The 24447-nt window shown below is 38.1% G+C and overlaps 1 protein-coding gene and 1 long non-coding RNA gene across 16 annotated transcripts in view; one reads left to right on the top strand and one right to left on the bottom strand.

The window, feature by feature from the left end:
• Positions 1–20418, top strand: part of LOC145554461 (uncharacterized) — a 32574-nt gene extending 12156 nt beyond the window's left edge. The window contains exons 2-3 of the long non-coding RNA XR_014090417.1: positions 19493–19672; positions 19752–20418. This is a non-coding gene — a long non-coding RNA (uncharacterized LOC145554461). The remainder of the gene's footprint in view (positions 1–19492; positions 19673–19751) is intronic.
• kirrel3b (kirre like nephrin family adhesion molecule 3b) overlaps positions 24–24447 on the bottom strand; it is a 225514-nt gene continuing 201090 nt past the window's right edge. For 5 of the 15 annotated variants that reach the window (XM_081614154.1, XM_008425956.3, XM_008425957.3 and 2 more), the window contains 7 exons: positions 18772–18872; positions 16767–16977; positions 15212–15319; positions 13102–13185; positions 12687–12802; positions 11881–11967; positions 24–6365 (listed from right to left, as the gene is read on the bottom strand). In XM_081614154.1, coding sequence (XP_081470280.1) covers positions 5904–6365; positions 11881–11967; positions 12687–12802; positions 13102–13185; positions 15212–15319; positions 16767–16977; positions 18772–18872 — 1169 coding nt within the window. In that variant the 3' untranslated portion in view covers positions 24–5903. The remainder of the gene's footprint in view (positions 6366–11880; positions 11968–12686; positions 12803–13101; positions 13186–15211; positions 15320–16766; positions 16978–18771; positions 18873–24447) is intronic. The other 10 variants (XM_017308241.2, XM_081614156.1, XM_017308239.2 and 7 more) reach the window with 6 other exon arrangements.

Genomic DNA, 24447 nt, shown 5'->3' on the forward strand with positions numbered 1-24447 from the left:
TGACAGAGACCAGAGAGAATAAACACAAACTCAAACATCAGTTTAATTTTCCAAATATACAGAGCAAAAGCATCATAGATTCACAGACCAGTACTGTTAAAATACAACTGTTTTTTTTTTCTCTTTACAGATGGATGACAGCCACTGCCTAAAATAATGGTTGACCCGAAAGAATTTACACCTTGTCTTCTCGTCATCAAGTTGCTGTATGTGCATTGTTACTATTTATAACATTTTTAAAATGACCCTCTAAAGCAGCAGTGGTTCTTGGTTGAATGGACAAGTTCGTCCTTCTGTGCCATTCACAATCCCCCTCAGGTCTTTCTTGTGTTTTCAAGATTGGAGAAAAGTTTTCATACATCCCTCTCTTTAAAGTCCAGCCATTTAAAAGCTTTGAACAAGAGCTAATCAAATAGACCAAATTTCAAATAGACCTCAGTTGGTTGCAGCATTGGTTGAACATGCAATGCAAACTTAAGAAGATATCTGCTGTTCAATGGACATAACTGTTTAATTTTGATCAGCAAAGCTGCCCTCAAATACCCTGACACCCTGGGAGGTAAGCCATGTCATCCATTTGAAGCCCCCACTGCTCTATGGAATGTTCATGGTAAAAAGAAAGTACACCCCCTATAAGTTACAGGGTTTTATGTATTAAGTACAGACGTTGGGTACATAGCTTTTCGCCTTCATATTTTGTCTTCATTTTTGTTTAATAAACAACACATGGCAATTCTTTCAGAACCTGGCTCAAACCAGGTCTCAAGCCACAACCTTAGAACTGACAGAGGTCCTGCTGTCTTTTTACCATGACCATATTTACTTTATCTGACCTTGTGTCATGTTACCAGTGAAACCTCTTGCCGTCACCAGGAGAAGAAAACAACTCAGCCAATCACAGAGAACAGGAACAACTGACTTTCAGATGCTTTTTTTTAATGTAATTCTTTTCAGTTTTCAACCTAAACCCAAATCATTATGGAAGTGATCTGAAGGCTAAAACAAAAACTCGAGGATTAACTGAAGATACTATTTTAGCGTTCATCTTATGCCTGTATTTTGTCACAGTACTAACAAGGAATTGATTGGTAAGAAAGGAAAAACAGAGAGAAAAAGACAGAAAGCATTTACAAGTTATAAAAGGTTTATGAAGATCAGTTCAATGTCTCAAATGGCACCTGCTTTAATGGGCTTTGCCATAGATATTAACAACTATCATACACAAGGGGAGAGCATAGATGATGGGATTCGGTTTGCAATCAATGGCAAGATATTGACCACTGGAATGCTCTGTGTTTCTTTTTGCATTGTGTCTAGTTTATTCAGACTGAGCAAAACTGGTGGTGCCGTCAACATTTTGCCCTGCTAATGAGCTCAGGCTTCAACCTTAAAAAGAGTTGTTAGAGACTTGTCCTTAGCATACCTGAATAAAGGACTATCCTGCATCCTACACTCTAAGAGGTGTGTCTTGTTTTATCACAAAAGGGCAGCAACCTCTTGTAATTGTTCTGGGTCTCTGTGTGTAATCATCTGTTATGCCCTGGCATCGGTCTGCCGCTCGCAGCCAGGCAAACAGGCAGCACCAGCCAGTGAGCTGACCACAGGTGAACGGGGCACAGGTTTTCCAACATGGACTTCGGTTCCCAGGGACCAACATGGCACTCAAATCCTGTAGTACTTCTACGCCCGCCATAGCCGTTATGCCCATCATTCAGGGGGGAACGAGACAGGAGCCAGGCCAATCAAATATTTATCTGTTTGCAGTGCAGGAGATTCGTTGGACTGGAAAAATGTATTGAGCTTGGATCAGTACAGAAGCTGCAGTTCATAGAGGATGGCAAAGTTTTCCTGTTCACAAGCTGAAGGTTGCTAAAAATCTGGGCTCTGATAACTTTTGTAAAGGAGTGTTACAAAAGAATTCATAATATGTACAGATAATATAGACTAAAGCCACGCGTGCCAAGAAAGATACAGTGTGTAGTTTAATTCAGTTACTGTAGTTTAGTGTTCCTATACATTGTTGTGGTCAAAATGTCATACTTTTACAGACTTGAATTTCCTGAGGTTTTACATAAATATTTGCCAATTTTTGAAATTTAGAAAATGTTCACTATGGATGTACTGAATAGATTTCTAATTTGGAACCTGGATAATGGATGGATGGATGGATGGATGGATGGATGGATGGATGGATAGATGGATGGATGGAAACATGTAGGTAAAGGAGATGGGAATAATGTCTGTTTCATTGTTTCATACCGGTCCAAACCTGGAAAATCATAAAATCAATATTTTCTTCATTCTGTTTAGGAACCCTGTTAAATCCAATTACTACTAATAAAAAAAACTATCTTGCACTCATAAAAACTAAGAAAACTTTATAGCAAAAAAAAAAAAAAAAAGAAATGACAGACATTCTTGACAGTCATCACGGTGCTGAATGCAATATATTGCTAAGCATCTGGGCATCTTTCCCATCGGCTGACAGAATAATAACCTCTTACTGCTTCTCACTTTAAAGCTGTCCCTGGCTAAGCTCATCTCAGAGCCTCGTGTGTGCAGTGTTGGTTCTCCCGGTGAGATCTTTCGGAAAGAGAAAGCAGCTCCTGCAAGCTGTCAGAGTAATTTGTGAAAAATAGGCAGGCTTCATGAAATTTTTGGAAAGAAAACAAAAAGAACATTATTGTCTCTCTGTATAATTTTGACACCATATGTTTGTTTGTCTCTACAGCTAATGTGCTGTTGAGAAATCTGAGAAAAAGAAATGAAAACCAGGAAAAAGAAAAAAAATATATATAAATATATACAGAGAAAGACAGTATTACAGATTTATATACAGTCTGCTAAGTACCAAGCAGGATTATCAGCATTGAAACAGAGCTTTTTGTCTTAAGCTGTACAATGGGCACCAATCCATTTGTAAAATTAGTCCAAACCGCTGCCTCTCAAGTGAAAAAACCCCATTCAAGTACCTTGAATATGATCATATGTAAAGTGCTTACAACAACAACTTACTTCTGTTCAAATACAGAGCTTGGTGATTCATGAACTGGAAGTTTCAAGCTCCCACAGGATCCTCCCAGTGAACTGCCTCCAGCAGTGCAAACTAAGTAAAACAAAAACTACTGAATTAGATAGGACATTCTGAAATCCATCTATGCTCTGTGGTGTATTTTTTTATGTAATTTTAAAGAAAATATAATCAGCCAAAGTGTTCCAGCTTTATGATAGTATTTGTCGTTCCAGGATTCCAAGGAGTTTATCTCTCAAAATATTGAGATAATTAAAGCAAATGTAATTCCAAGGTAAAACCAGAGTAAACCTCTGAAATGCAGGAAAACATGAAGGGTTATATGTTGGTATCATATATGATGTACTACACAATACACAGTGCCTCACAAAAAACTATTCTTACCCGTTGAACTTTTCGTCGCATTATGAAAAACTACCTTTGCTACATTTCATTGGGCTTCTATATCATAGACCAGCACACATCAGTATGTAACTGTAAAGTATTCCCTAAATAAAATAACGTGCAATCAATTCCAATCAGAAGGCCCCTACTTATTAAATATACTTCAACTATGTGTGATTTAGTTGCTGTTCTGTGAAGGCCTCACCATCATCAAGTCCAAGAAACACAGCGAACTTGTCCGTGGTCAAATTGGGGAATGTATTCAAGCAGTGATAGGTTCTAAAGCAATATCACAAGCTTTGAAAGTCTTGAACACCATTGTCCATTTCACCATCCAGAAATAGAATGAGTAGGGCTTTCCAGCTAACAAGCCAAGCAATGACAGCATTAATCAGAGAAGCGAGCATGAGGTAATGTTGAAGGAGCAGCTCAATTAAGAGTATGTCAACAGGACTATCGTTAGTCATGCACTCTACAAATTTGGTCTGTGTGGAAGGGTGAAAACATAAAAGGCAATAAGAAGTCCATTTTGCAATTTCCCACTAGCCATGCAGAGGAAGAGTCTGCCAAGATGAAGCGAAAGCTTAATTTTGTGGCCTTTATACTTTATGTGTAAAGGAAAACAAACACTGCATATTGCCCTGAATACGACAGGAAAATATGACGGAAGCTGATCAGAATTGATGGGAAGACAGATACCAAAAATACAAACATCCTTTTCGTTCTGCTTCATATTCAGTTTTACTATGTGATGGCCTATCACATGAAATCCCAATAAAATACATTAAAGCCAATAGTTGTAAAAAAACAACAACACATAATTGGTAAAGTGGTGTAAACATTTTTGGAAGCTACAGTGCATGATGTCTTCTTTCTACATCTGCTTTAAAAACGCAGTCAAAACAAAGAATCACTGTTGGTTCTGGTTAGAAAGAAATGGATCTAATCATTAGCTTTGGCTTATCACCTATTTGAATTCGTAGTGTTTGGTACTTTAAAAAAACTCTCTGGACAATAGTCTGGATTTTCCCATAAAGCCCCCTAAAAAGAACAATTACGATTACAAGAAGTATTATGGAATAAAAGTTAGTGTTTAATTGACTAAAGGCTGAGTACGGCATCAGCAAATGGGTACTGAACAAAACCTAATATATGTCACGCACAGAAAAGAACAGGCATTAGCTTTCCACCACCGTCTTCATAGCCAACATAAAAACAGAAAAGATAAATAAAACCGTCTCTATCTGTTTGTCATGTTCGACCAGCACAATCACTAGTAGGTATACAGTCAGGATGCACTAAGCCCCATTGTCAACAGTGATACTGACAATACTAATGGGATATTCACACAAGTAGCTAGAACATGATGTTTACTTTTTATTTATCGGCGTCGTTGATGACCTTTAGATTTAGAAGAAGACAAAAAAAACTGACAAATGCAATGCAAGTTGTAGCTTGTGAGCTTTCCTCTTTTATGTGTCTTGGAACTAGATTTGGTATCAAAACATAATATTGGACGCAGCTCCGCATAAGCTGGACAGCTGACAGTGTTTGCCTATCTCACTTTGTAAGTTAGCAATGACCCAGTTCAAACAGACCCTCAAGGCAAAACAGATATAGACATTAAGAGGCGCTTGTGTATATTTCTGCGCTATGTGGAAAATGAGTCAAAAAATTAGATGCTTGAAAAGAAATTACAGTCATGTGTGGACACTGATGTTGTTTTATCGCAGCGTCAAAGTCAAAGCATGACTCAGAGATTTCAACTGAGATCTTAGCTCTACTTCTTGTGAAGCTCAGATATAGAAAAAGAGGGGGAAATAGGCGTTTGTTTTAAAGTTCTCCGCCTGCAACAACTTAACCTTAGCACACAGTGTGAACGGGTAAGGAGGAAGTGTTGCAAGTTATAAATTGAACAGACAGAAAATAACATGCACATTCACTGTTGTGCTTTAAACTACAAGAGGGCAGCAGGACGTTGGCTTTGTTTCATTGTCTGGCAGTTTGTGCAGAGTGCTGCGCTGAATGCTCACTTTTTCTCTGTGTCACAGTCTTAAGAAAGCAAATTTGGTCCATGCCAGCAGAGCTGATTGTCACACAAAGCCTTTGAAATCATGCTCTCTGATTCCTTAACAATCTGAATGTAGAAACCAAGTATTGCAAGTTAAATTCCAAACTTGTAGTGTCTGTGTTGGCAAATAAGCTCTCAGTGGCACATCTGTATTTTGGGTCAAAAAAAAAAAAAAAGGGAGAGAGGATTGATGATTTAAGCATGAAGGAAATATAAGGCTTCTTGATTCATTTTTTGGGGACATTTTGATGTCTAAGCAGGTCACAAGTTCCATCAAGCCCAGTCGTCGTTTGGACGTCCCATAGGAAATTTTTACAAACACTGATACTTCAGGGGATCCTGCAGGTGGAATCTTTAACAGTTTTACAATCCTGTCTGCTCGTTGCTCCTCATCCAAACACCCTCCCTCTCTAGCGGTCAGACGTGGGTCTGCATCCGCTTCTGGAGGGGTCGGGTGAGGTCCGAGTTCTGTGAGGACGACTGGGAGTAGTGGGAGGAGGAAGAGGCGGACGCCTTGCTGTCTTTATCAAACTGCACGTAGCCGTCCGGCTTGCTGTAGCTGCTGATGCTGCTGTCGCACTGCGTGTCAATGAAAGAGCTGGAGTCGCTGAGTGAGCCACGCTGGAACTCCCGCTCGCAGAGCTCGATGGAGCTGCTGCCCATGCCAAGCACAAAGCGCTGGCCATAGTCGTACAGGCGGTTGGGGCCTGCCCCCAGCGTGGAGTAGATGTTGGTGAAGGACATGCCTGTTGGCACTCGCTGCTTGCCAAGGGTGCCAGTGTTGGTGGAGTTCCTCACCTCGGCGGTCTGATTCCCCGTCATGGTCGGCGTGTGGTGCTCTTTGAAGGTGTTGACACTGTAATAGCCATTTGTAGGGTCCTGGGGAAGACAATAAAGATAATACAGATGACAGTTGAGAGAACAGTTTGTTTGCTTAAATGTTCAGTTTCAGTCGTCATACAGTTATATTCAATAAATTAGAATGTTTCAGATGAAAAGCATCTTTGAAAACAACAACTGTTTTAAGAAGGTATTGAACGTACTTTTCATCAAGCCTGAGTTTCTGTATAAAAATATTTTTTTTATTGGTCTGATATATTCTAATGGTTTTATTAGTTGTGAGTGGAAAATTATAATCAACAGAAATAAAGGCTTGAAAACATCGGCTTCTGTAAAAGCATTCTATATGGCGGCAATGTGTTTCACTTAATAAACCGAAGTGCTGAAATAAATGAACTTTTCAATCATCTTCGTGTCATTGAAGGTAGAAGACCATTTATTTCCACTTGATTATCATCTCCCTTCAGCGATCCGTCTGGGATTTGTCCCATTGAGCTCGATTGATCAAGATGCATTTCATCAAATAGTGAACAGAAGGAAGAGTTGCGAACAATAATGACAATTTTCTGTGCTGTTTTAGAGTTGTAGACTCCCTGTGGTTTTAGTTTGGCAATGGCAGCGGAGGAAGTGAATAAAGCCAATCAGTCCATGTTGGCCAGACTTGCAAATACTGAGCAATAAAAGTTGAGACAAGAGCAATATTTAAGGCATTTTATTGCTGGCAAAGATGTTGTGACCCTACTTCCCACAGGCTTATTTACAGCACACACAATTTCCACTTTCCTCTGTATGAAGCACAGATTAGAACAAGCAGCTGAATTTTAATCAGGCTAGTAAAATACACAAGTTTTGTAAAAGTAGTGGAATTCCTCTTTTCTCCTAGCCTAACCACACCTAAAAAAAATTAGACAAAATATATTTTTTGAGAGTAATTAAAACAAAATAATATCATAACTGCTTTTTTTTTTTTTTTTTTTTACATACTGGAAGCCAAAGCAGGAGAGTAGCTAAGGCCAAACTGTCTCTAACCAAACAACACAAAGTAACAGCTTGCTTCGTGTGTCAAAGAAAGTGCAGATGAAACTTGGTGTGAAGGTTTGGTGTGCTACTACTCTGTCCTTGAATCCACGTTCCTCACTAATTAAGCCTTGGCTCAATGCTCAGTGTGGCATCTGTGTCACTGCAAAGTTCACATGCATACCAGCTTTAATTAGACCTTAATGGGTCACAGTGTCTGTAATTCCATGTCAGCGTCGGAACTGCTTCTGTGGTTACAGCTGTGCCACTTGTTTGTCTGCATTGTGTTGTTTTCTAAGGGTCCAGCCAGGGGCATGTGTGCTTTTTTTAATGTTCTCCTATGAATGGATGTGAATGTCAAGCACGGCGAGTGTGGCTTCGAATCCCAAAAGAAGCGCAGCTCATAATGGGAGAGACAACCTGAGAGGATCCTCGTTATGCTTGTCATTATCTGACAGCAGACAGGGAGATTGTTTGCGCCTGGCCTTTATCTCTTGCTCGGTCTGCTCTCGCCTCATGCACGCTGTCATTAAGGAGGATCAAAAAATCTGGCCCCCGAGGCAGCAGCAGGTAAGCAGGCAAACACAACAGAAGCACACTTCAGGGAGCCCGTAGCAGCCAGCAAATGGACAAAAGCAAAAGCGAACACAGTGGAATTTGTCTCTCCATAAAAGATTCAAGAGACAACGTGCGGCGTTAATGGATGCCACCCTACATCACATGTAGGTTTAGGACATTCTTGAAAACAACCGACTAATGAAATGTCAGAATCTCTTTAAAAGCAGCAGAAGGTTTTCTCGTTGATTGCCTCTTCTCTAAATATAGTTGACCTGTTTGTTTCTGTGTGAGTCGCTTTATTTTTAACATTTGTTCATAAAAAGGAACAAAAAGAAACTTTTAGTATTTTCCTTCTCTGTCATAATCTGCACGTTCAACGTCTGTGTTGTGATGGAGTTATAGACGTGTATCATATATTCTAGTGGAATAGTGAAGAGCCGGTACAGACAGACAATAGCTTACTTGCAGCATTCAGACATCTGAACGACTTCATAAAGTCCAATACTCAAAAATATATGTAGCAAAATAGGAAGTGTTTAATGTACCCAGTCTGAGAAACTATCATTTCGAAAAAATGATGTAACATGAATACATTTTCTTTCTTTCAAGCTACAATGCTATTTTCTTAGTTTTAAATTAGTTTACTCTTATTGGAGATGAACCTTCTGGCTACCCTTGCTGATCATATGTCACAGGAATGGGGTTAAAAGTTATGTGTTAATGCAATCTAGAGTGAAAACAATTGCACATCTTCAGGAATAACCATTTAACATCAAGTAGTCATTGTATTAAAATGTTGACACAAATAATGATTTGCAAAATGGAGATTTTCTTTTTGCACCTTTCACTCACATGCAACCAAGTTTTTCAAAAACAACTTTGCTGTACTCACATGAACTGGACATCCAAAGACTATTAAAACATTGAAGCAGAGGCCCACTTTGTATTTTTAAATGTAATTGTCATTACACTATAATTGTTCAATATAACAGTTGGGAAAAACTGTGGACTCAGTATGTTGTGGGAAAATAGGTAACACATCGCAACAAAAACCAGTAAGAAGTTGCTAGAGCAGAACTGAAGATCACTGCTTTTTTTTTTGCTAAATATTGTAGTTGAAGTCATTAAGAAAAAAAACCCTCCATGCTTTATATAGCAATTTGTATATTTTAAAATTGAAAACTTTGTGTTCAAATTTAGCTTCTTAACAGAGTAAATCTGATCTGTTTCCAGGTGTGGTTGAAACTCGCAGTTGATTAACATGCTGGATTTATTGGCTTTATTGGTTATTTACACAATATTTGTTATTGGTTTCAGCCAATAAGATCAAAAGAGTGCATGACTTATTTGCATTGCCAAACACATCACTCTACCCCATGCCTGTAATGGGCCATTGAAAAAGAAGACCCCCGCCCACACGTACTAGGTCAATGCTCACCTATAGACAACTTTTGCTGTCAGGCTAAATGCTGAAAGCTGAAAAGAGAATTTTCCACACTGTCGGGCAGCTGCAAACATTCTCCAGAGTACAGCGTGCAGACGGATTCTTTAGCATCAAAAAGAGATCAACAGGACAAGGACATCTTCAAGCCAGCAGGCGTACATCCTTACTTCAGAGATGTCAGCATCCACCAGAAAGATATCCGTGGAAAGAAAACATGGCAGAACCACTTATATGATTAGGATGTCTGCAGCAACACCTTTTAGTTTCTGATGGGATAAGTTTCAGAGGTTTTGTTTTTAGAATACAAATAGCACGCCACCTGCATGTAGATCTTAGTATGTCCGACCTGGCCTGCACTGCTGCGACTGTAATGGGTTCGATATGACGATGACCAGGCCAGAGAAAGAGAGTGAGCTGTGCTGACTATCTACATCTATTACCTGTAACACCTAAAGTAAAAAAAATAAATTGCATTGGGCTTTCCTCTGGCTGAAAGAAAACATTGTCTAACACAGTGGTTCTTAACCTGGGTTCGTTCGACCCCAGAGGTTCGATGAGTCGGTCTCAGGGGTTCGGCGAAACCTCTGCCGCGGAGGTAAAGACACACTTGTGTAAAGTCGTGATGACGCGCCCCGTCATACTATTCTGATTTAGAATAGTGTTCTATTCTAAATCAGAATAGAATGCTATTCTGATTTAGTATTCTGATTACTAAATCAGAATACCACAAAGTATTTTGTGTCGTTTTTTTATGACTGTGGTTGACTACAATTGTCTGCACACGCGACAATGGCTAATATTATTTTTATTTAATTTAACATACTGTTTTAATTAGCAAATAAATACAAGACAAGGTTTTTTTTAATAAAAAAATATTTAACTAGCTCCTCTGACAAGCTGAGAAACAGAGTCTCTCCAACGTGTATTTAGGCACGGTTTAATTCCACCGGAGTTCAGGATTCACAAAAGAATTCATGACAAAGACTCACAAGACATACTGTCTTGTTGGAAAATGGAACAATAGATGAAAGCTTCGAAACTAGATAAGCTCACTTTTGTCTGTATACCTTTCTATTCATATCACAGTCAATGTTGCGAGGGTGGAGATTTATGCAACTTACATAACTTATATAAAGATTATTCATAAAGTAGGAGCAGATTGAACTTCTTTAATTAACTTTGAACTTATTTCCATTATTGGCAACTTTATCTTGAGTTGCATAGTGTTATACATTTATTAAGGGTCCAGTTAATAGATTTGGCAGGTTAAATTTGTTAAAGGGAAAGAGACTGAGGTTAGAAAAATATTTACTATCCACAATGAGAACTTCCATCAATTCCTCAACACTTCAGTCTCTGTATGTGTTGCCATCTGTCAATGACAAAGACCCCAGCCAATAGTGACACCAACATGTTCAGAAGTGGACAAATTTGGCTCTGAAAGGTTTCTGGTGAGACAAAACTCAGTAAAACGTGTGTATGACATCTCATGTCATTTTCTGTCCTTCTGACCAAAATGTGTATCAAAAGAAAAACACATGCTGAAATCAACTGATGTGTTTCATTTAAACAAATGTGTGAGCATGACGACTGCTAAGCACCTTCTGAGGGGTTATATCACTTTCAAGAGACATAGGAATTTCAAAGCATGAATGTAAAATTTATGAACAATACGCTGTTTTGCATTGTAAAGGATCATATGAAACATTTGATTGGATTGGATGTGACTGCTGTAGCATTTTATTATTTTTTTTTTAATGTATATTTAAAACCAAGCTGAATAGAAATGGCAGAAAGATAAGGAAGCAGAGTAAAAGATATTAAAAGATGGATCTACCTGGCATACAGTGGGTGTCACTGATCAAAAACTGGGTGAGGCACCAGAGGTCAGTGATTCGTACATCAAGTTTCTAAATTTATCACTCTGTTTTCTTTTTAGCTGCCGCCAGAAGGGCTCAACCTGAGTTCTGAGTTGTGAGTCATATTTTGTTTTCCTCACTTGCTGTGATTCTGCCACTGCCTATTTAGTGTCGCTGAGATTGAAATCTGTCTCATAGTGGAGCCGGCCAAGTAGATTAGATTGAGAGGAACACCGCAACCTGACTGCTAACAGTGGGTTATGGTGCATGTTAGCTATGTAATCAGTTTTGAATTTGTAAACTTTTGAAGCTACTTTTTGAAAAGAACTAACAAAGAAAGACAACTATTTTTTTTTTTCAAAAAAAGCATAAATTCAAAAACTTGATCCAGTAAAACTGATAAGCAAAAATTGAGAGGATTGAAAATAAAATTGAGAGTATTCAGAATAATAATAATTAAAAAAAATACATGCTGTTGATAAATACCCAAGCCCTTTGCCAAGCCCTTTATACTTTTAAATCAATGTAGGAGAAGAATTATTGCTCTTTTAGTTATTTTAGTTCCAGAACTGAAGCCCTTCATTTGCCCCCAAGGAATTTTCTCTCCCACCACCTTCTTTTCCCTATTGTTCTCCCAGGTTCTCGCATTCGTGCCGCCATTGATCATGAGCCGTACCTTAATGTGCTGATACTCCTTCTCCTCCTCTTGTAACACCTCCAGCTGCTTCAGAACAGATTCCTGCTGGAACTCTCCTCGTTCAACCTACACAGACATCAAGTAAAGTATATTAAGAAACGGAGCCGTTTCCGAGGCTCCTGCGCTCACAGTAAAAGAAAAAAAAAATGTTCTGAAGCGAACTGGTTTAACTTTTATCACTTGTTCTTCTTTTTTAATATCAGTCAAACATGCTTCACCTTCACTCAGGGCTGCCAGGCGGTATTAATAATTCATCCATGAATATCTTTTATTTATCTTTACAAAATGCAGCTATGTGAGGTAGCTGAGTTCAATTCTCTGCGCTCACATTAATGCAGTCTGCAAAGCAACTCGAAAACATTAAAAACTAACAGCAAGACGACCAAAGTTAAAGCTCAAAAGAAGAAGTACTCTTCTGTGAGCCAATAAGACATGTAGATAGGAAATCTCTGAAAGGATCACATAGTATGCACCGTTGTATGTCGACTGTGGTTTGCTCCTTTCATGCAACCGACGGTACACAATGAAAAAAAAATCATTCCCCGGACTAAAACACACGTTCAGTCTAGATGCCTTTTTTCCACGTCCATTACTCATGAAATAATTTATTCCACGGAAAACAGCACAACCTGCTGTAGCGTTCATTCATTATTTAGTTGTCGGCCCTGAAAGGACATGCAGATGCAAAACAAAAGGAAAAAAAAAAAAAAGCTGACAACTTATTTTTGCAAACAGAAAAAAAAAAAAAAGAAAGAAGTGTAAAGTAAGTATGCTGTGACACTCACACTCACCATCAGCTGTTTCATGGAGTTGTGTTCTTCATTTTCCCGTGCCGCGTTGTGGTCTTTGTGCACAATCTCCACCCGGATGTCGTTCTTTGCAGACACGACTCCCTTCAGATCTGCCATGAACGGACAGCGCAAACAACGCACCTTAATGAGCTGCGACAAATGGCAATCTGTATTTGTTGACAGAATAATTTGCACTGTTGTAATATTTAGCAGAGACACCCCGGGCTTGCTCTGTTAGAGCGCACCCATTTCCCGAAAAACAACACAAAGCATTATTAATCACATTGTTTCCCTGCCAACACAAGATTATCTATTCTCTTTACAGAAATGAAATCTGCAGTTTCCCCAACGATGGCTCATTCTGTTCGGGACAAAGCGGTTGTTATTCTGTCATATAACAAGGTCTTACTTTCTGTCTTAATTTTGCTTGCAACTTCTCTCTGGTGAGCACAGATGGAGACGGGCAGTGAGGGCATAACCAGGTGCACTTCCTCTGTAGTATACAGACAATAGACATGCTGAAGGGACCAGTAGCACACAGCGTGGTTTTTGGATAGAGGCAGCAACTGACTGCCTCTAACTAACTTGAGTCACTTGGTTTATGGGCGGGTGGCAGCAAACAAAATGGAAGATGAATAGAGCCTCCACAGCAAGTGCAGGCCAGACTGAGATTGCATGAAATGAGCACTGATCGCAATCTGGCTCTTTCTGCACCACCAAACAAACAAACAAACAAACAAAAAAAAACATCCATCTTGACCAGCGATTCATCTTGTGTTAATTGTGTTGAATCTTTTTAAAAACAAATCTTTTGGGTTATTTGTATTGCACTGATTTTTTTTAAATCAAAGCAATGTCTACACATGCAAACAAATGTCTTAGCACCCCAGGCAAAAATGTTAAAAAGCCTCAAGATAAATTCATGTTTTGTTAAAGCATAATCTCTGACAAACTCAGAAAGAACCAACCTTTGACTTGATTACATTTATTCAGTGGGAGGAAAGTGACCAAACTAGCTTTAAACAAAATTGGCCTTGGCACAATTATTGGTAGCCTTAGCAATAATTTTAAATGGAACGCAATACAATTTCTATTAGTATTCAACTACATTTTGTTTTCTTGGGGTATATATATTTAAATATACACCATATATACCTCCAGACAAACTGAGCAGGGTGGTGAAGGAGGTGCCTTAAAAGCTCATTCTTAGAGAAGTGCAGAAAAGAGTGGCATCTTGGGGACAGTAGATCTAAATATTGTTTACATGCCTACCAGTTGTTTAGGAGTTATCTAAAAAAAAAAAAAGTGTTTTCTGTTTTACCATCACCAGTCCTAAAATGCTGAGTCTGCTAAATGCTTATGTACCTGTGCTCTTAATCAAATGAGACTAAGATTTAGCTTTGGGCTACTTTTGGGTCTGGTGTGAAGCAAAGATTAATATGTGAAAAAGCACCTCAAGCTAACAGTTAACTAAGGTGGAGGAGCTGTGATACATTACAGAGTCTTTGCAGTTGTAGGAAATTGTAAGAAAAAAATGTAATTGGACTGAACAATAGGGTTTTTCTGGTGGTACAGACCACTCAAAGGAGCCTGTATTATGAGTCTCTTTCACCTCGCCACATTGTTTGGACACATGTATACCAATCCATAGCTTAAGGTTAATTGCATTTCCTAAGGCAAATAAGAAGTAATCTAACCACACAGCTTTCCATCTGTAAGATGATGACCCTACCTTGTGAATAACAGCTGCCACTGTCTAGGAGGTGCTACTAGAAAACCAAAAACGTAGTTTCTGTTTTTGTTCAGCAGGATAACGATTCCAAACATATGACCAAATTCATAAAACAGTGGTTCACCAGATGCAACATCAAACTTCTTGCATTCCCATTTTACTCACTATACCTAAATCTAATTGAAAACTAGGTGGCTCAATGGGTACAGCATGTGCACCGTATGCTCAAGCTTTAGTCCTCAAGGCAGTTGTCCTGGGCTTGACCTCTGGTCACAAGACATTTACATTATTTCTTATCTTTCTTTCTCCCATTTATTTTCTGTCTATTTACTCTTCAATGAAGGCCATTAAAGCCAAAAAAAATGTGCATGATTAGCTGAACAGAAGAGATCATAAGAGAGCCAGGACTTTGGATAGTCTGGAGCGATAATGTAAAGAGGAATGTCAGAGATCCTTCTCTCTGTATCCTTGTGAAATCCTATAGCATGGTGCCACCAGTAACCTTTACCACAGACAATTATTCAATTAGATTTTTCTCCTCACTGAATAAAACTGTGGAAATGAAAAGATAACTTTTTCCAGTATATTCCACTATAAAAAAAATATGCTTGTTCAAGGAAACCAGAATTTATTTTTAGGCTTTTTACATATCCATCCTGGAGGTGACAACACATTTATCCCCATCTATAAATTTAAACAGATGGACATTTTTTCCAGAATGCTCAGGCACAAAACCGCACTCTGGCATGCATGCTTTGGTGGAGACAAAAGCATAAAGGAGACATACTTCTCTGGGAGCGGGTGCAGCAGAACGCGCTGATGGTGCCCATTAGGACAATGAAGGCGACGAAAGCTCCCACGGCGATGCCGATGATCACAGCCACTGGGAGAGATTCTGTAGAAAGCAACATCAAGACATGTCCTTCTATAATACAGCGCCACAAATATCACACATTCATACCGAACGTTGGACATGGCAGGAAAGCGGGTGATATCAAACAGTCATTGTGAAGATGTTTTTTTTGGCTTATTTTTAATTGTCTGCGGCAGCACGTTGTAGAAATAGACGAGAACAATGTTGCAAATAGGAAGCCGTACGTTCCACCAGCAGCAAATCCAAACTAAAACTAATTACCGTGGGTAAACATTTTCCTTTTATTTTCTCACTGTCCGGTCTGATAAAATTTAATTTACACTCACTCATGCTACTAGAACCATTTTACATAGTGCTGTAATTTTCATTGAATAGAGTGGAAGCGTTTCTGCATCCATTTAAGGATAATCATGTTTGTGCGCTCTGGAACAGATCATTGCATCTGGGAGAAGACTGAACCAGAGGGCATGTATTTATAGGCTGTTGTGCAAGTAAAAGGTCCCAGTACACATTTATGAATATCTTCTGGTTTTAAACAAATGCAAAAATAATAGGTGATCTTTCAACAACACAAAAGCACTTATTCACTTTTTATTAATATTAACAATGTGCTACTAATTGTTTGCAAGAAGAGACTAGAAGAAACGTGACTTTTGCTATCCTGGAGAGAAAAAGACTGGTGATATTTCTTACTTAGGAGTATTCAAAAATATGCAGCTTCATAAAAAATGCTTCAGCACCACCTATCTATGCTTCTCTGTAGTAGCATATACAATTCGATTTTCAGCCAACCCAGGCTCCCATGAACTTTTTGGACAAGGTTTGTTGCAAGGCTGACATAATACATAAACCACCAAATGTCATCCTAAGGCTGATGAAAGCAAAACTTCATATCAGCCTTTGCACTAAAAATAATCGACTGTCCGCTGCATGCTAAAAGCTTGGAGTAGCCCTTATTGATAGCAGCCCAAAATACTTTATAATCGATTAAGCTAATATTTATTACAACACTTAAATAAAAAATAAAAAAAACAGCTAAAATCCTACCATCTTCATTCTTATTTATCTCTGCTATTCGAAACAGGGTCTTGTTACATTTATCAAAGGTCTTTATTTATTTATTTTTCAATAAAATTCTCATTTTTCTCACATCTAAACCCATACACATGTTTTTTGATATGCAACCATACCTTGAAAAGGTAGGGACAAGCTGACAGGAACTGTGCTCAACTCTGAAGATTAAGTTTTCAATAAACAAAATATAAAGCATATTGATTTTTTTAAATATATGACTGCATCACATTGTCACATTCAAACTCTCGCACTGTATATTCACAAATTCAGTCGTTCAGATGGAATCAACCACAGCGATACACACAAAATATTACAGCTGACAGACTACCTGCAGCTACTATCTAGACACCAACGAGCACTGCATATGAAAAGAGGAAGGTGGAACCTGTCGAACCTTGGCTCCCACCTTGTTCCTTAAGGCGTATGATCTCTGTGTCAGAGCCAAAGCTGTTCCACGCTGTGCAATTGTAGATGGTCTGAAAGTCGGCTGGGACGATGTTGCTCATGGTGAGTGTTGAAATGACTCCCTCCTCCGTGTTGACAGTCTCCACAGTGTAGCGGCCAGAGGTTCCAGACTCCAGAACAGTTTCCTTCCATGACCAGGCCTGATAAAATAGTTACAGGGCTTTTTGACCCGGACTTCATTCAAAATGAATGTAGAAATCCAGTGTAAGTTACAAATACATAAAAACAGAAGAGCGAAGATTAGCCAAGGTTTTCCTAACCACTGGCCTTCATACTTTCCCAGCAAAGGTCAATCTGCAGATTGTCTATGCTGCACATCTTTTGATCTTGCTATATATTAAAACAGATTTTGAAGTGCTATCTTTAATAAATTTTCTAAAATGTAAAACAATGTCAACCTCACTATATATGTGCTTTATAGATTCATAGCAAATTTAAAAATGGTCCACATTTTTAAAAAGTGGACCAAAGGTGATTATAGCATTTTCCTCTTTGGTTGCAAGAAACCGTGGATGGATGGATGGATGGATGGATGGATGGATGGATGGATGGATGGATGGATGGATGGATGGATGGATGGATGGATGGATGGATGGATGGATGGATGGATGGATGGATGGATGGATGGATGGATGGATGGATGGATGGATGGATGGATGGATGGATGGATTTTCTTCTTCTCTACATGATCATCTGACTTCAACTTCCTAGTAATCACTTTTAGATACATTATGTGTTTCTTCACTTGAGAAAACTTGATGTACCTTTGGAGACTTTTTGCATGTTTTTAAAACAATTATTTCCATGGGTTCTTGGAACAATTTGATGCTTTTATTGAATAAAGACTTGTGCTACTCTTTGCTTATCTTTCTGTGAAATGTGTTTTTCTTGTGATGGTACTAAAATGAGCATATAACAACAAAAGTGTAGCAAATTATTGCCTTGATGAATTTTCTATGTAAAGAAAACAAAAGCACATTGCAGGGTGCACTGCTTGGTGTCACAATCAACAAAAGAAAAAAAATATTTGAAGAGGGTTTTTGTTCATCTCAATAAGTAGTTGTGTAAGTCACAGAAGTTGACAGTGATAAGACTTTTAAAAAGAAGCAGTCAGTGTGCTTTAGACTGAACAACCTATAAAAGCTAGTTGTGGCTTCTGCTGGTTCAAACACTTGTAAATATTAGAATTCCAATAAAATCCTACTTTTTTTTTAGGAAAAAAAGTATGTTGTTTGTGTCCATTTGTTTACTTGCCTGTTCAGTAATCTGACTTTATTAATGCTAATCAGATTTAATGTAAAATGCATGTAATCTTCACACTCTTTCAATAGTCGAGTTTGATGGTTGAGGGACTTCATGCAACAGTTTATGCTACTGTGCTTTCTGTGCAAACAAACCACTTTGTTTTATTATTTACACGCCAGAGAAAAAAGAGCATGGTTTAAAGAAGATGAAAGAGTAAAAAAACAAAGTTTATATTTGAATAAAGACAACTGGCCCAGACTGAAAAAAAAAATGGATTTAGTACCTTATTTGCTGCTTTTCGACAAGACATCCATTTAAAAAAATGAAACACTTTGTCAGTGTTTGGACCTTTTTTAAACATTTTCTAACCAGCGGCTTTATGAATCCTCTGAAACAAACAACATTTCCTCGCAGCTTATTCTTATTAAATAATCGGACATAAAAATGCACAATATTTGGTTTAGTGAAGTTTTACAAATGATGCTCATAAATCACAACATTAATACTGTAGATTAATGTCCCCTTCTTTAAACAACTTGAAAATCTGGGGATTTTTACATTTTTATATTTATTATTATTAAGTTTTATATGAAATAAGAGATGTTTTTTGTCCTTGGTTTGCAATGACAGTGAGTAATGTTTGAAGCTTAAATGTGATGAAAAGCGTAAGTCAACCTAAATGTACTCACAATGCGGTCCGGTGGAGGCGTACTTCGAATGAAACATTTGATTTGACCTTTCTCTCCATGTAATGCTTGCTGAGTCTGTGTGCTGGATATAGTAGGTGGCCCTGAAAAAAAATAAATAAACACAAAAATTGAAACATGAATATTTAAAGACATTTTCAGTTCCAGGTCATATGATAATTCTGCTTAATTAGGTTCTTGCTGGTAGATTAGACTACAAAATGTCTTCTGTTCCAAGCAGTGACTGCTGAAGTACTCACTAATTCAAGACTCCCAAGACAGATTGGATCTCTGTGTAATGCACATGTCTCATCCATGCCTAACAGTTTTACTCCAGATGGATTGAATCAGGTAAATAGTGAGCTAGACCTCAGTGTGGATCAAGAATGTGCTAATACGTTCCATGCTTGATTTTTCCAAATGTGATAAATGCTGTCCTCTAGAGTGTAATGTAAAATTAGACAATACCATTGTTCTTGTCACGTAGCCTGCTTTTCAGTGTCCCAATGCAATCAATTTGCCTGCAGCAGAGCTTAACCCTGCACGAGCAGGTCACTAAAGAAAGCTTCACAAATCTGAGATTTTTTTTGTGAATGCAAATAAATAAACACTGTTTATTTGAGATTCCCTTTTTAGCTGCGCTATTTGTTTTGTCTAATTCATATTAACTATTGACACACTAAATAACAGATGTTGTCTGATAATAGACTTGTTAAATCAACAGGAGCAACTGGCAAGGACTTCAAGCAGCTGGATCTTCAGCTTTGGTCCAGGTACAAAACCTCGCCAGACAAGGGCAGCTCAGCCTAAGCGGCTGGACCGCTCACCATCTGGCCAGGAGGATGCTCACACCAGGTGACGGCAATATGCAGACAATCACATCCAATCTAATTCCATAATTCAGGTGAGTTCACACTTGATCTTCAATGTGTTCAGCAGAGTAAAACTGTATTGTTTTTGTAATAAATTACATTTGTTTACAGGGGGATCTCAATGAGTTGGAATATCCTTGTTAAGGTCCTTCATTTCAGTCAATTAATTCAAAAAGTAAAACTCATGCACTGATTCATTTTTACAAGTCTGATATACTTCAAGTGATTGACAAATGATTATAATTTACAGCGAATCAAAACAAAAATTTAATTCCTCAGAAAATGTTAATGTTATTTAAGACCTGAAAAAAGGATTTTTAATGTAGAAATGTCTCCAGTTCAAGAATAGCTAACCACAAGGAATGCATCAGTTGTTGCCCACGGCCTTGATAGACACGTGGGGGCTCTTTAAACTCTGGCTCCAGTTGCAATCAACACCTTGTGAACCTTTACGATAGTCTTAGTTTCACAACCCCGTGAAGCTTGTGGTCATCCTTGTTGGTTGTGCGCTTTTTTTTTTGGCCACAATTTTTCTTCCATCCAACTTTTCACTAAATGTCCTCTGAGTCAGCACTCTTTGAACCGGCAGCTTCTTTAACCACGACCTTATGTCCTACAGTCTCTTCTTTTCCTATTTTCTCACCCATTAGAAAATAGGAACCACTTCAATTTTAAATTTGGAGTGGTTCAAATTTTAAATTGAACCACTTGAAAACCCCCCCAAATATTTCACTTTTTAAGTTGAATTACTTAATAAATGAACTTTTCAATCCTGTTCTGTAATGTAGTATGTGTCCCATCTGTTACTTGGATGTACTTTTTTCTGCTCTTATTTCTGCCTTTCCACCACCAGTTTGACACTTCTGAGATATCTACCAAAGTGAGTAACCCAACTTGTCTGACATTATTAGGTATGGCAAAAGCAATGTAAATATGGAATCGAAAGTTTTTTTTTTTCATTGTAGACATAAACTACTTCATATTTAATCAAATACAGTGTGAAGATTATTTTTGGGGGGCTTGATTAAAGAAGACACTGAAGAAAAACCGAGAATAATCCCAGCTTTTGGTATCTAATAACAGAAAAGTTTCCACATAAGAGGATCCCATTGTCCTGAAACCCAGTTCAAACCAAACGCTATATCACATGTGAGACGATTAAGGTTAAGGATGTGGTTTAATGTGGGGGTAAGCGAGATAGATTCTTGATTAGCAAGATAACTCACATCCCTGCCGACTTCCTCAAACTCCTGCTCTCTGCCATCTCGCCGACGATACATAATTGCAGTTTATTACCTGTCTCTTATTAAAATGAATTAGCATTTTAATGAGACTTTGCCAGATGGTGTCTTGGTATGCTTCTGGAGGATGCTGTAACGATGCTGCTGCTGCATGCTGCATGCTGCAATCTATGATAAATACACCAAAAGCTGCTCCTCTTCCTCAACAAGTTTACCTGCACATACAGAAAGTATGTGCTACTGCCTACAATTCATTATATGTTTGACAGGTGTCATTTACATGCATTACCTCCTGATTAAAAAATTGAATGTACATGGTTAGCATTAACTCCAGTTGTCTGCAAGATCAATTGCTTTGTTGGTTTTAATGGCTGGGGAGGATTCATTCTATGGATCTGAGCTGCAAATTAGGTATATAATTAGATATCTTTATCACACAGGCTGGGTTAAAAGAGCTTGTCTGTGTGTGTGTGTGTTATGAATGCACGTGTTTGCTACTTGCACTGTCTGATCAGAGCACAAACATGTTTGTAATAGGGAGGTGGGTGGCACTACAACATCAATGCTAGGCAGCAGGGAAGGTAATCAAAATGTTAGGTGCAATGTTTCCCTCGCTCATTTGAGGAGGTGTTGCCTCAAGAGTGGACATTGCAAGCTGATTACACAATATCAGTGTGGGTGTCAAAATGCCACAGCTAACATTTCCTTCCCTTAAGTTAGACATTTGCTTGACATTTCCCCCTCTGCCTCTGTGTGGTTCTAAGGATTTCTATGCGCTTATTTTCCTTTTTTTTGCAAAGGGGGGAAAGAAAAACCCAGAAACAAGTGAGACTGTCAATGTTTTGCTCATTCATAGCCATGATTTCCACTGAGAGGTTTCCACTAAACCTGTCAATCAGAGTCAGTTCAAGTTTTTGACAAAACAAAAAAACAAAAAAAAACTGACACATGAATTTGTCATAAATAGTAGCATAAGGACCCGTCTGTGCAAATACATTTACAATAGAATACTTAGAAATGCAATGTTCATTTGGGCATGGAAAGGAAATTGTTTTATTTTCATTTAAATAATTAACAGCAAGAGGGTTGTTGTTTTAAATATGTACCTGAAAAAAAACTAATAAACCTACACAACGTGGAACTTCAGCTTCACTGCATCCCATCACCTCCATTTAGTCAGAGTAGATTTGGCGAAGTTGCAAATTATTATCTCTTTCTTCGATTGGGCTGATTAAAAACAAGATCTGAATCTTCTCCACTAGAGATCGTGAAACACACTCTGAGTAACTTAATGCCACCGCCACAGGCCACAAACACTCGCGGTTTTATTTTCTGGTCAAACATAGTGCTTAAAACTGGAGCTGAAATAAGATTCACAATTTACAGACAACATCTGTGCAAAGAGTTCATACAGAGAAACAAAGTGAGGCACAAACTCATAATCATCTAACAGCAGAGAGTTTTGTTCGCTACTTCTACACAAATATTTTATTGCAAATAAAAAATTAGATGTGAAGGGATTAGGCAACATGTTTCTACTTTGTATTTGATATGTGTGCGTGTGTGTGTGTGCGCGTGTGTGTGTGCGTGTGTGTGAAAGGCAGTGCAAAACACTGCCTAACAGTGTGTGTGCGTGTGTGTGTGTTTTAAATGTCTAAAACTTTGCAGAAAGAGCAGAGTCCAACCCCACACTGCTGTTTAAATGCTGAAGCTTCGATTTTTTTTCAAATAATAAAAGTTACAACACATAGCTTTCCAACTGTGTTTTCACTTGCCACAAGTAGAAAGTCAGCTTGGTTTTATTTGTGTAAAAATGATTTAACGAAATACACACCGAGGTATTTTTTATTTTGATGTTCCTTGTTTCCAGCAACACCCTAATTAGTTAAGAAGCAGCATCTGTGGCTTGTGGGCCAAACGCATATAGACTACTGCTTTATTCAAATCTCTCCCTCTGTACATCCATGCAGCAAGAGCCTCCTCTGTATGCTAGGTAAAATATATAATGTCTTCCATTCTAGCTAATTGCCTTTAGTTTGCAAACATTTCGATTGCAAATCCTATTAGTAAGTCCACTGTAATCCGCATCTATATGCAGTGTTTGCTCCAGTTATGGTTTTTGCTTTATTTTTTAATAAGTTGTTTTCCTTATTTTTTTAAATAAACAGACAAAGAAAACACCCATCCCAGAAAAAAAAAAAAAACTAAGTACAACAAAATTAACAATTAAACATGGGGAACAGTTACCAGTTTTCATAGTTAATGCAGTTCTTTCAGTTATTGACATTTTCTAAGTTATCCATTTGTCCAATTTTTCTTTAAATTTGACTTCTTTCAGTTTTAGAATGAAGGTCATTTTTTAAATTGAAAATATTTCCTGCACAATACTCATCTAGTTGGGCTTGTGAAGATTACAGAAAGTAAAAAATATTAAAAATTCAAACCTGTGCATTTATACGTTGTACCCCAAAATGAGTAAGACATTAAATCTAAAATTAGGGTAGCCGATGTAATCTTCTGTACAAGCCAAAACCTTTAAATGAATCACCCTGGTTTTAAAAATGGGGAATAAACGGATTGAAAATGTAGCTTGAGCTGAGCAGACAGTGTGTGATGTTTGAAGTTATCGTTTTACACAGAGCAGAAGTTTAACTGCTACATCCCAAATGCAGAGGTTTTTTTTTTTTTTATCTTTCATGATATAATGTCCAGTTTTAAAAATGCAGGACTGCTAATTACATAGCTATATAAAGACAGTCAAGGAACTAAAAAAAGCCAGTGTTCTGTGGGATATTGCAAGATTTTCCAGCCCTCACTCCCTCCTTCAGTTGCACTGGGCTCATTTGAGTGTCATTTTGCCCACACAAAGTAAAAAGCTTACTCACACACATGGATGAATTACTTAAAGTGTAAAGAGATGGTCTTTAGCTTAAAAGTTAAATCTTTTCAAGCATTCCAGAAATGGTCTCTTACTCCCATCTCATCAGGATGATAACAATTTAGACAGTTTGCAGTAACAATTTCTGCTATATAAACAACAGCCAATTAAAAACATCCCAGACTGTCCTACATGCATTAAGCCACTTTCCGACTTTGCGTTTGAACCCTGAGAAACAAATCCATTCTGAAAAATGGTTGACTGCAGTAAGCAATATATATCCATTAGTGATTTAAACACAAACTGCTTCCCCTGCTAGCTGTTTGATTATAATTAAATTACATTCTTCCCCAGGGAAAGAAAAATCCTCATGCTCACGTGGATATGCCACAGTGGGAGTCGGTGACACAAAACGACTGGGGGAGATAGAGGGGATGACAAATTATAAACACATGTAATTTAAATGATGGCTTTAAGGAATCAGCGGATGACTGCGGGAAAAACAAATAATACAAAAGCAGCAAAAAGTGCAACAGATGCCGTCACATCATGAATACTAGAAATGTGGTGCAGCCTTCCTTCCCTGATCTGTTATTGTGCCACAGCAATCCTGCTGACAAACCCTGCACATCTGCTATCTTAGCAAATTGTGGTCGGAATCAATTGTGCGCATCTGACAGTCGATGAT

This window comes from Poecilia reticulata, chromosome 13 (assembly GCF_904066995.2).
Source record: "Poecilia reticulata chromosome 13, P_reticulata-male-v2, whole genome shotgun sequence".
In the NCBI taxonomy this organism is placed as follows: domain Eukaryota; kingdom Metazoa; phylum Chordata; class Actinopteri; order Cyprinodontiformes; family Poeciliidae; genus Poecilia; species Poecilia reticulata.